This window comes from Augochlora pura, chromosome 10 (assembly GCF_028453695.1).
Source record: "Augochlora pura isolate Apur16 chromosome 10, APUR_v2.2.1, whole genome shotgun sequence".
Classification (NCBI taxonomy): Eukaryota; Metazoa; Arthropoda; class Insecta; order Hymenoptera; family Halictidae; genus Augochlora; species Augochlora pura.
In genome coordinates this window covers 16,498,341-16,511,839 of record NC_135781.1, presented here as the reverse complement: position 1 = coordinate 16,511,839, position 13,499 = coordinate 16,498,341, and the positions used below count along the sequence as shown (strand labels likewise).

The 13,499-nt window shown below is 42.0% G+C and overlaps 1 protein-coding gene across 3 annotated transcripts in view; it reads left to right on the top strand.

Annotated features, from left to right (window-relative positions):
* LOC144475690 (putative receptor-type tyrosine-protein phosphatase mosPTP-1) overlaps positions 1–10,418 on the top strand; it is a 784,928-nt gene extending 774,510 nt beyond the window's left edge. For 2 of the 3 annotated variants that reach the window (XM_078191826.1, XM_078191825.1), the window contains exons 7-16: positions 949–1,169; positions 1,471–1,596; positions 1,661–1,845; positions 1,930–2,221; positions 2,300–2,471; positions 2,547–2,671; positions 3,308–3,585; positions 3,661–3,796; positions 4,141–4,703; positions 5,463–10,418. In XM_078191826.1, the coding sequence (XP_078047952.1) occupies positions 949–1,169; positions 1,471–1,596; positions 1,661–1,845; positions 1,930–2,221; positions 2,300–2,471; positions 2,547–2,671; positions 3,308–3,585; positions 3,661–3,796; positions 4,141–4,608 (2,003 nt within the window). In that variant the 3' untranslated portion in view covers positions 4,609–4,703; positions 5,463–10,418. The remainder of the gene's footprint in view (positions 1–948; positions 1,170–1,470; positions 1,597–1,660; positions 1,846–1,929; positions 2,222–2,299; positions 2,472–2,546; positions 2,672–3,307; positions 3,586–3,660; positions 3,797–4,140; positions 4,704–5,462) is intronic. The other variant, XM_078191827.1, reaches the window with a different exon arrangement.
* The last annotated feature ends 3,081 nt before the right edge of the window (positions 10,419–13,499 follow it).

The following is a 13,499-nucleotide window of genomic DNA, read 5'->3' as shown; positions in this document are numbered from 1 at the left end:
TCGCGTTTGACATTTGATTTTTTTAACACGTTGACGCCGGCGTCGATATTCGCGATTTTCTCTGTGAGTCGGCGCCTGAAATTTACGAAAATTAAATAATTATGTTAAGTTTATAATATTGAATTTCTATGTTTTTACTATTGAATATCTGTTTATAATGTTCAGATAAAATAACGTAAACCTATTTTGTAGTATCTATTTTGTGAAATGCAAGCAAAATAAACAAATGTACGCAGGCCACAGGTGTGACACGTATGACCCACCGGTGGGTCAAGTCGTCGTCAACGTGTTAATCCAGGGCTCCGTTTACGAGAAAATTTACTTTAAAGTGTGATTACCTTTGTAATAGTATGTCTCGCCCGTGAACTCTGTTAAGTGACTTTACCTTACGCGCATACGGTTATCGTTTTTACCTAGAATCATTAGAAAACTATTTTTTTTCTCTTTCTTGGAAAGATAGCAACTCTTCAAACCGAAATGTTTAATTGTACTGAAAAAATTTAACGAACTGGGCATACACATTAGACATATTCATCGATCTAATACCTTTTCCTAAATCGTATCAACCATAAAAACAAAACGTCCGCAGTTTTCATGGACTGCATTTTCTATCAACTCGAAGTAAGAAAATTTGTATTACTAAAAAAGAAAAAATACTTAGCATCTGACCTAATTATCAAAAAGTTATTCCGTTTTAAATAGTGCACGAACAGCTCGTACACCGACTTGTCGAGTCAAAGAGCTTCGTAAACCTCGTATCGTTGTATTAATTTGGAAACGATGACAGAAGAATGTTTGCTATCATTCTAGAAAATAACACCTTCGCTTGATTTTAATAGCTTCGCGTATTTTTATCTTTTACAAAAGGAAAAAAGAAGTGATTACAAACGTTAACGATTACGAGCTTCACAAATTCAATTCTTAAAAACATGCAATGTATCTTTGCAGACGATCATACGAGAGTGCAATTGTTGTCATGCGACGGAGGTCCACCTAAGAAAGGTCATGATTATGTGAATGCGAATTACATCGATGGCTGGCAACGTGCTCGTGCTTATATTGGAACACAGGGTCCTCTACCATCAACATTCGATGGATTCTGGCGCATGGTGTGGGAACAGAGAGTATATATTATCGTAATGATCACCAATCTCGTTGAACGCGGACGTGTAAGTATCTGTACATAGTCAAATGATCTCCATGTAGAATAATCATCAAACAATTATTATAGTCTGCTCATTAAAAAAGGACGACATGATGTACATAATTATTAAACTGTAAATCATCACACAAACTAAAAAGTTTCTACATTGGATAGAAGAAATAAGAATAATTTTATTATTTGTATAATAATGTAGCGGTATTCTTAAATTCCTCAACTATCTACATGGTAAAAAGGATATGTTTTCGGGGGAAATTTCTTTATCGTTGGACTCTTCGAAGCTTTAACTGTCTTTTCGTGATTTACAGAAAAAATGTGATATGTACTGGCCTAAGAAGGGATCCGAGACTTACGGTTACATCCAAGTGACCCTGCTAAGGGAAGACGTGATGGCGACCTACACCATTCGCACTCTCCGGATCCGTCATCTGAAGGTAAGTGTCACACAATAGCGCACGAGTCGTAGGCGAAAAGGTTTTTATTCAATTTTCCAAGTAGCCTATGACGCAGGTGAAAAAACGAAAGAATGGCGTAAACATGGGCGAACGAGTCATCTGGCAGTACCATTACACCGGTTGGCCGGACCACGGAGTGCCAGAACATCCTCTGCCGGTCCTGAGCTTCATTCGAAAATCTTCCAACGCCAATCCTACGGACGCTGGACCGATCGTTGTCCACTGCAGGTACAATGTGACGAAAGGCAACAGACGAGTCTGGTAAGTGAAACGTTTCAAAGTGCATCGAATAAAATGCGTTGCATCCCTCAGCGCCGGAGTCGGACGCACCGGTACCTACATCGTGATAGACGCCATGCTGAAGCAGGCAAAATGCAAGAACGAAGTGAACGTGTTTGGATTCTTGAAGCATATCCGCACCCAGCGAAAATTCTTGGTCCAGACCGAACAGCAGTACGTGTTCATCCATCATGCTCTACAAGAGGCTATCGAGAGTGGCGAAACCAACATCGAGGAGGAAAATCTCATGCAATACGTACAGGACATGTTGAGCCCAAATAACACCAACACGGACGCATGGAACAGCATGGAAGCACAGTACAAAGTACTATTCCATATAGCTTGTTTCGAAGATCTTACAGAAATTGAACTATGTAGCTAAACAGTGATGTATTGCTTCCAGTTGGTAACTTCGTGGAAACCAAAGGAGGAGAACATCGAATCAGCGCTAAAACCCTACAATCTCCACAAGAATCGCAATCAAGAAGTTGTCTCTATCGAAACTGCTCGAGTTCACCTAACACCGAAGCCAGGAGTTGACGGAAGCGATTACATCAATGCCACGTGGATCGCTGGTAAATTTTCCGTTTTTTTTTCGTCTGTCAACGTCTTCGATCATTACACGGATGGAACTAAATCGTATTTTCTAGGTTTCCACCGCAATCGAGAATTTATCATCACTCAACACCCTATGGAGAACACGATCATGGAATTCTGGCAAATCATGTGGGACTATAACGCGCAAACCGTAGTCATGTTAACCGAATGTAACGATGTGAGTGATTTGATATTATCTGAATCGTACGAAACAATTTCTGTCGAAGAGTATGTCGTATTGACTGGTTCAATTGTTTTTTGTTACGAATATACTGTTAACACTTTACCAATCGGTGGCCTATAAATCGGCTTTTTACTCCGACTGGTAACCTATGAATCGTTTTATTACATGAAAACCAATAAACTTCTATTTATTATTGAGGTATTATTATGTAGTTTTTTAAACGTTCGATACCATTACTAATGAATAAAATTATTAAAATAGCTACAATCAATATTGTTTAATGCTAACGTTATGAAAATATAAAAATGTTTACGGCCGAAAGACCAGTTGGTAAAGTGTTAACCCCTTGCACTATAATAACGAGTCAGACTTGTGATACAGATTTCATGCAAGATCTGCTAAATATGAACATTATTCATTTCTTCTACATCGAAATAAAGATAAATTCTTCTCTTATCAAAGTCTAGAAACAAAAATACATAAAGACAATAAGAGAAAGAAAAATCGGCTGGTCCTACTATTAAAAATATTGATGACAAATAAGTGCTAATCAACGCAGCGCGAAAGGAATCGTAGTGCAAGGGGTTAAGGGGGAAACAAGGATATTAAGCATAGCTATTCGTTTTTCAGGAATATCCTGAATTTTGGCCTACCGAAGGAAACGATTTAGAGTCTGAGACCTTCCGCGTTCGATTCTGCGGAATTAAGGAAACCGCGGGTGGAATGATCCTCCGCGAGGTTGCAGTCCGATCCCTGCAAGACGATTACGAACTGAGTGCCAAAATTGTCCAAGGGCCACGATCTCATCCCTGTTTCTGGCCCCATAACACGAACCCGCAGCCGCTTGTTACTTTGATCCATAACCTCCACCGTGACTACCAAAACGGCCCTATCGTAGTGATGGATAGGTAACGTAGTTGGTTGTCCGAATGATGTTGCATGTCGTCGAAGCAAGGATAAATGTGAATTTTCCTTTGCTACAGGTATGGCGGCATCGAAGCTGCTGTATTCGTTCTCCTTATCACCCTGAACAAGCAACTGGAGTTTGAGAAGCATGCTGACATTTACATGTTCGCGAAGCTGTTGTACATGAAGAGACCCGGCGTCTTCCGCACAAAGGTACGATTCAAGCTTATCTCTTGGAATATTGTCGAGGATATGTTCATTTCTCCATGAAAGTTATCAAGCTGATTGTTACAAATTATACATACTTCTTTCGCTTTGCTTAATCGTGCTGTTCGTGCAACAAAAAATGCATCCTGATTATAGGTAATTATACCGCAGGGTAGACTGTCATCTTCTTCCACACATCAAAATGTCTCGTAATGTTTACACATTTCGTTAAGATCTTTACTCTATCGAAATTTTAACTGATTTAAAAAGGTGTTTTCCTTAAATACCTCTTTAATAAATACTTTGATATGTTCGTACAAAGAGTTAATATACATTTCGGTTTCCAACAGGAGGATTACATGCTGTTGTACCAATGCCTAGAGGCTACACTGTCGTCGAAGGGCCACGACGAGCCAGATCTGTACAGTATGGCGAACGGCCATGTGTCCACCATGACAGATCCTACTGACGTGCCGACCTTGTCCATGCAGCACATGCAGATAGATTATTCACCGAAACCAACAATGATTCGCGAGTACGCAACGGTCGAAGTTAACACCATGGCCGATTACACGGTACCGATCCGAGTAGAACACTCGATGGAGCCGTGCAGTAGCAGAAGCAGCGAGAGCTGTTTGTCGACGCATGCCGGCAACGAGCATGAGAAAAGTATCGTCATGACCCACCGGAACGTCAGTTATCACAATCATCCGGGAAGCGTTTCTGTGATCGTTGACGCGAACGGGTACGTCACCAACGGCAGCATGCGCGTACCACCAGAAGGTATGGAGGCGAGTTGCAAGATGTTGCCTCAATGATGCCTGCCGATCTTCGGTTGCAGTGTCTCCTCGAGCCGGTCCGAGCCGCTGTAACCGATCGAGCTCCACACTGTCCAACGTGTAATCCCGATTCTGTGAGTACCTGACATCGTTCTTTATGATCAGGGTTAAATGAAATCCTTGTTACGTTAATAATACGTAGTCACTGAAAATTTTGTTTCCATGATAATGGAAATGCATTTCACGAGTCGAATCAAATCGTGTAAATATTTCTCATTGGATCCATAGCTTTAGCAAGCTGCATAGTTTTATCTTGAAAGAGAGCGATCTATAATAATTTCTAAGATCTCGACACCTACGCGCGACAGTCTTGATTGAACATCCTATCTGTAGACAACATCACTTGCCGGTACGACTTGAACTGTTTTTAGTAAACACTTGAATCTGGTACACTTTGGAAATCAGTATTCACGATATTCTGGACAGCACTTCTACCAACACGAAACACAAACACTCGATGTTGAGTGGGTACGTGGCCACTCGTCCCTCGCGATCAAAGAACCGAAAGTCGGGTCAATCGGTCCCGAGTTTAAGGGGTCTACACAGTTCAATTACTAAAGACTATTCATTAAACGACAAATGCAGATTTTTTCCTTTGCATAATGTTTCCGTTTTAAATATGTAAATAAAAAAATTGTCCATAGACGATTGCCTTTAAATAAACCACTTGCGGAAAATTTGTTTCGCTTTGCACAGAAATAACAGAGAGAAAAAATTAAAGCTTGTATAAAAAATGTGAGATCCAAATCATTAGACTGTCTAATCTCTTTAAAGTATCGCGACAACAGCTGAACAAAATATTTATGCACGTATGTTTTTATTGTGAAACGCAGGGGCCATCGGATGGAGTTCCAGGTTGGACAGGTCTTCGCACAAAAACGGAAGGACGGCGACCCGACTTTAGCAAACCCGTTCGGGCGCGTTCCGTGTAAATATACTAATCATTCGCGTCAGTAGGTGCACGCGTGCGGGAACACAGATTATAGGATAAAATATACGTCGGAGGAATGGGAGGCGAACTTCCGGTAGCGCGCTGGGTGCCAAAAAAGTAAAAGAAACCACTTTCATTGAGACACGCCCGCCGGCCGTCCTCCCCAGCCACCGTCGATCGTTGTTTCATCGTTAAGTGTACACTGCTCGTATCTGTATATACACACGTGGCCATACACATACACAATATACACACGCGCACGGCCATAAACGCGTATAGATGTGTACGTTTATATAAGTTGGATCATTCGACCACTCTACCAAAGAATCGCTTGTATTCGCTCCCGTTTCGTTTTAAGTATTTCCCCGTGATTTTCTCTACTAGTCGAGGATCGATCGGTCGAAATCGTTACGTTGCGCGGTCTACGAACATTTGAAACACTACCTAATCGCTCCACCATAAAACTCCACCTTGATTCGACGAATGAGAAGAAAGAAGAAAGTCAGCCGAGTTCGGTGCCCTTTTGCTTCTCTTTCTCGACTTCCACCGCTTCGAAAAATTGCGATGTCACGAGGAATTGAGTTGGAAACCATAAAGTCGTATTGAGCTGTCTGCTCGGCCCACACATCCTTGAACCGGTCGACCCCACCTCCGGACGAAACGAACATCGGTCACGAATCAACGACCATGGATCGGCCGGGATCAAGGTCGTGCGGAAACATAAATGCTTAAAAAGTTTAAACGTAATCAAATTTATCTAAATGGATCGCAGAAAATCGATCGTTACGAATTGAACAGTTCTGTGAAGGAAGAAACTTACTAATCGATCTAAGTATAAACGTTTACGTATAAATAATCCGCGATGCGGTTGTTGATTGCATCGGAGAGAGAATGAGAGCGCGCGAGGGAAAAGAATGAAAGTGCGAGCGATTGATCTCCCTCCCCCTCTATTTACAGGATTTAATAATCGACTAATTCGTGTAAAGAGTTATTAAATGAACGTACTAAACACCGGTCGGATGTAAACTATAGAAGATTTTCCGCGATCTGCGGCTGATTTGGACGATCGGAGCGCAGAAAACGTGGACGGAAAACCTACGGCGACGACAATCTTAAGCATTCGATAATTAACGATCCTCCGACCGTGTCCCCGGTGACGATCGAGCGCCGGTTACAATTCTTCCGGGTCATGCGACCCGCTCGCATGCTCTCATTGTGATAACGCGGATCATTTCTAGCCACGAGTTCTTTTGCCGCGCAATCATTTTCTATGGACACCACCGAAGACTGTTCCGATCTTAGGATTCTTAACGATATACATGTACGATAAGTTAACGAACCACGTGATAACGGAAACGAAAACTGCCTGCGAGCAATTAATCGCGACACCCTTGATATTCCTTCAAACGACACTCCCATTTTTACGAAACATTTCGACAAGCAGATCGAACTCGGTCGAGGAGCCAGTGTGTCACACAATTCTATTGCCAATTATCGTCGACAGGAATAATGGATATCTCAGAAAATTTGCAGAAAATCAGAAAAAAAATCGAAAAATATGTGTGTGCATGTATGTGTCCGTGTTAATAAGACGTGTGTAACAAGACGATCCTAATTCGTCAGTTTTAACTCGATATTGATGTAACATTAACATGATGATCGTGCGTCCTTCTCTGGTTGGACCGGCGCGAGGATTGAAGGGACGGTGCTGGGTCGATTCTCGACACCACGCTACTGTTCCGACCTCCGAAACGTCAGTCTATATTTCGCACGAGCCCTGCGGAACGACCCGAGGAGGACTCGCTAAAAAACTTAACACATAAGTATAGACCGCGTGTCGGAAAGATAGGAGGCAAATACTCGGGCGGGATCATCGAGTCGTCGACCGTATTACTTACTACCTTTTAGACCCGTCGGCGAAGCTAAGAAACATAACGATGGCCGAGGAAACGAGAAAGAGATAGCAGAAGAGCGCGTTGTTGAAGAGCCAACTAGAAAGATTCGAATCCTTCCAGGTACTGCTTCGATGTAACATCTGCGATCGCTGAAATCAAACATGGCACGCTTCACCGTAAATGTAAAATGATAAAATCGATAGACCGCTCCGTTACTTCGTGGTAACAAATCGTTGTCACAAAATTACGTTGGAAGTATTTCTAGAGATAATCAAACTAGAGTCGTCTGGATCACAGTGATACCCGCAACAAAGACCCGACCGATCGTACCCGGCCGATTCGCATATTCGACCAAAACTTCTAGTTTCCCTGTACACAGTCAACGAATTTTATCCAAGACGTTTCGAATGAATCCACAGTAACAAAGCGAACCGTTTGGAGCTGCCTGCAAGGCTCCCGGCGAATCAGAGAAACCGAGCCGACGTCCGGCGTCGGGCGAAGCGTTCATCGAAAGCGGTGTACGCGCATCTCAAACACATTCGACGATCTCACGATCGATTTTCTATCGCGGACGCTAAAACTAATTGCTGATGACGCTCCGAGAACTCGTGCCGGACAGAAACGAGACGATGCTGCACGTCCTCGCTTGAGGACCAGTCATCGCGAAAGTAGATAATTCCTCTGGACCGATCTAATCCAGCGAATCCCTCCCTGTAAACCATGAAGAAGTCTATGATGGTATTCTGTATTATATACGATAAATATAATGCGTGTATTGTCGGTTTTGATGTAATTAGGAGTAATTAAACGCGAGTCAACGGTCCTAGCGAATCGACTGTTCGCGACGACCGTCTCGTGTCCGCTACACGCGCAAAACACACATTTAGTGTACACGTATCAAGCATCTACACAAATACATGTACACGTTTGCTCACGTATCATACACACACACGCGCGCGCACACGCATACTCATACAAACATACATAATAAACATTGGTACCGACCACAGAATTATAGAAAATCGACGATGACGTAGAATGTAGTTTCATTGGCGAACGAACTGACCGTTGTTAATGCTTAAGGCGATCACGTGGCAAACGAGAAACGATCACGCGAGAATGCATCGTATACATAAAGATCAGCAGAGTATATACGTATAAATAAATAAATAAATGAATAAATAAATAAATATATATATATAAAAGTATATATATAAATATAAATGGATATAAAAAAGGAAGAATTGATTGAAAATACAGATATAAATATATTATATTCAGATATTTATGATCTGAGACGGTCGAGGCGATGTTGGAACTGTTAGAGATGTGTGAACCGCGTTTTTCGCGACTGACATGTGTTGCAGCCGCCCACCGGACCGTGAGCGGTTCCCCGTGCATAGACACCGTGTGATAGTTTGACGGCGGCCCCCTGTCAGCCACCGTCATTCCAGTCCCTCCTAATTGCGTTGTTCGAGGACTTGCTGGCTAAACGAGAAGCGAGACCGCGCGACGAGAGACCGCGGAGAGGAATCGCGACGCTCCTCTCCAGCAAACTCGTTGCGCACGAACGCGATCTGTATTGTACTGTATTTTACGATAAGAAACACCGTAAACTCTGAGTGTACCTATACGTATGCTAAAAATGAAAAAAGATAAAAAATACTACGATGAGAGAAAGCCGTGCGACGAGAGTACGCACGCGAAAACCGTCCGGTTTCCGTGACGGTACGAGCTGAGAACGTCCCGGGAACTGGCCGGCCCATCGTTTATACATAATATAAATATTATACATAATTAAATACGAGAGGATAACGATAGGTGTGTATAGATTGATAATTTAGAGTCTAGTCAGCATAACACAATCGTAACCGAGAACGCACACGTTTCTCGTTTCGTTCTCCGTTGTATGTATGTTTTTAATTTGCCCTTGTGTTTTCGTTACGTTCGCGGACGGGGTCAACGACCGTGTACCCCGTCGAAATACTGTTCGCCATCTCGTTGTTTCCGTGTACTCGAGGCGTTCGGGTTTCTGCTGGAGGTGCACGAGATCTCGCTAAATTCCATACTCCATCGGAAATCTGTTCTATCGTCGAATTCCGGAGTCTTGAAGTTTCCGGCGACTGGCAAAAATTCGATAATGCAGTGACAAATATGCTAACTCGAAAACAGATATGCTGTGTAATTTTATTTCAACTTTATACATAGAGTTCACTTTTAAGTATGTATACTTGTGAAAATTGCAAGCTCTTGTTCTTTCATCAATTTTTGAAGACTCTAAATTCTCTGTTAAAGAAGACACCTATTTCTTTAGCCGCCTCTTTTTATTTCTAATAATATAAAAGATACGAGAGGAAAATGATTGAGTTTCGAAAGCTATTGCGTTGAGCACGCACTTATTTTATATCTTTTTTGTCCTGTCACTGCCGGATATTGAATTCGATCTAGCCACTAGACGATATGAAACCTAACATTGAGAATTTTCAAGTGAGATCACGATCCAAGCTTCGTGCACTCAAGATTTGGAGTTCTCGTGCTCCTCCAGTTTTGCGCACGCCAAGACGAATCGACGCATGGCTGCATCTACGGTCGCTTATCGTTTCGTGTCATCGACGAGGGTTGCTGAATAAAATTGATTGTGCTCAATCACAGAGAAAGAGAAGTCGATTCCTCGTGCGATAACGAAAAGAGATTGGATGTATGCTTTTATTTTTCTTACTTAAAAACTCCATTGTTTCTTTCTTTCTTCTGACGATCGTTTCTCTCGTGTGCGAGGATAGTTCGAACAGTTGACGCGAACGGACACAGCAGTGTCTCAGAAAGATCGAGGGAGCGCGCTAACATTCCAATTGCTTCTAACTAGAAAAGACTTTTGTACGATTGTATGATACGAATAATCTGTTCGCTTTGTTTATGTCAAGACACTTTTTACAACGTGATTAAACTTCTTATTTATTCCCGCACGAGGAGTGATTGCCGTTCCTCTTTTCGTCTCTTGAACCAATGACACGGGTTCGGGTCGCATCTGTTTTGAATTGATCTCGTTTACCTGATCTCTTGGAATGGAATTGAATAGTTGAACTACGAGGCCGCGGAAGAAGGCAGCGGTGGCAACGGAATTCGTACGAAGGGACTGCAGACGCAGCCATTGTGAATTCGCTGGCGAATAAAACGCTCGACCATGCGAGCGACCGTGTATCGCGCGTATCGAAGGCCTAGACGAAGAACTGGCATGTCATCGAAATCATCGAATACGCGTGCTCGTGACCGATCTATTCGTAATTCCGAAAGTCTTTCAATTCCGGTTGTCGAGAGAGGAACAAAGAAAGCAGAAGAACATGGAAACAGAAAGGAAACCGTCGAACACTTGTTCGCACAGTCGACCAAAAAGTCATTAGGGAATTAGCGGGACGAAAAATATCATTGGGGAATCGGTTACAGCGCCTAGCGCGGATAGAATAAAATTTCGGGGTCGAACGGTAATATTATAGTAATCGTTGAACCGCGCGAAGATTCTGCCGCACCACGCCATCCTAAGACTGCAAAAAGGAGATCAAAAGGAAGCAAACGAATAGTAAACAGAATTAAACAATTACAAAAAAAAGAAGAAATACGATTCAGGAGTAAAATAGAAAAATGAACGCGGCGAACGATGTTTTTTACGATTATATATATAAAAATATATATATACATATATAAATATAAATATATACACGTACATATTATAAATATATATTTCGTTCACGTGGTCGTGTTCGAGTTGAATTGTTTCCTTTCAGAGGCGTGATCGGTTTTATTCCGTGTTTTGCGTCGAGCCGAACCAGGCGCAACATTCAAATGCAAGTATTCGCACAGGCCTACGATAAGAGAACTGTTTATATACGTATCCATGATGTTTCATGTGTGTACGACTAATCAACGTGTTAACTGTCATTCTGAGCTAATTGAATTCAGCCGACCATGTAGCGTTCTAGAGGACGGTGTGTCCTGCCGAGATATTACCGGAAAGAAGCTTCTGCGTCCCCTCTCCGATCGGCGGAACAACTCTCTTCGACGCGTTTCGCCCCCGCCATTGGCCTAATCGACGGATCCCGCGGCGTCTCTGGAACCGTGCATCATCGAACATGTTCCAAGGGTACTTCCACCGGTGACATCGTAATGGAGCTGCATCGCATTACGCAGGAACAGGGGCGGTAAATGTGATAATGCACGGATAACTGTCGCAGGTTCAGTCTTATGGCAGCAGGTATATGCGAAAGTAGAATTCTTCACGCGTTTGTACCACCTGGAGAGTAATTTGCGAAAAATTTGTTTGGTATGTGAAACGCTCTTCGATAGTTCCATCTAAAGAATGGCGAAGATCAAAAGTCACATTTATCCGTGCGTCACGGAAAAATCAGGTGAGAAATTTGCCGCTGTCTATTGAATTTAATATGGTCTACAAAATTCATACACATCGATGCGATGGAAATGAAATCTAATGATGCCTTGATATGAGGTTTGATAACACCTATGGTGGCGATAATTACCTTGAACTGACAAATACTTTCATTCTCACAATGTCGTTTGATAGAAACACAGCTGACGAATCAGTTGCAACGAAATTATAAGAAGTCTGATTTGAATAATGTTTATATTTGTCACACAAAGGCAGTGTACGGTTTCGATAATTCTGCTGACGGATAGCAGTGGACTTATTAATTTGTTGTAGTTTTAGATACAAAAATTTAAGTTGCAAAAACAGGCAGAACCATGCGATAGTATTAATATTTAATTACAGTAGTTTTCGCTTCTTTAAAAAGTTCGCACTATGTTTCCCACCAATAATTGAGGTATATTTGACAATACTAACTGTACATGTACGGTCAATATAATTCGCAACTGATTCTTTCTAACTTTAAAGCGAGATCGTGAGTCTTGAATAAAATTCATTAGGTTCACTAGTCAGTTCGATTTTTAAAAAAGAAACGAAACAGGTTTGCGGTTGCAGTTGCATTACGATTACAACATTATCCTAAAATTCGGAACAAGTACAAAAAGAATATTTGACGAATCGTTGGAAGAACATAAAGATGCAGAGAACAGCCGAGCTCTCGAGCAAAGAGTTTTGGGACTCTTGTTCGTTCGTTTGTTTCGAACCCATCGCGACGAGTCGTTCGAAAAAACTATGCGAGACTCGAGATCGCTCGGCTGTGTCGCGTCATGAGGGATCCCGAAGTAAACCACGCAAACACAAAAGAATACGTATGTCCTTTACCGTTACAGTATCTTGACCAATTAAATACTAAGCTAGCATGGATGTATACACACTGAGATAAATGTTAACCAGTTACCTGCGTAATACTCAATGTTAAGTGTCGGTCTGATGCACGTTCAGACTTCTTGACGATTTGTCCTCGCTCGTGATCTTCACGGTTTTACTTTCTTCCAATTGCGCAAGGGAAACACACTGCCAACGACCGTCTGCCAATTGTTCACGCGAAAATCTTTCATTTCAGATGGAACAGAAAACCAAACGAAAACAGAAAACAAGGTACACACGAATAAAATCAGTAAACTGACGACAGATACTACGATAACGATTTAAAAAGAAAAGGAAAACAAAGAGAAGCAACCAGAAAAATTCAAAGACATTCCATTCCCTTGTTTGTTATTATTAGACGATCAATGAATCGTCGTATTGTTTGATTACTGTACGACGTACTCTATTTTACAATGACTTTTCTTTTTACACGTGAAAACGGAGCGCCGTTCGATGTCACCGCGATTTGCTGGAATATAGTTTACATCCTCCTTTTCCGAAATAAATCATTGTAACTCTATCCTGATAATGCGATTACACTACACGTATTGATATGCGAACAAATTATTGTCACAGCTAAATATGTGTGTGTTCTTTCTTTGTTATATACGTATCCGCCGTGTAGGAATGTAGCGTACCTTTGCTCCCCATCCGTTCACCCCCACGACCTCGCCACAAAACCCAAAACCCATCTACCAAAACCCTCACCTTCCCATTCTACCGATGCGATTATTGTTGCAAT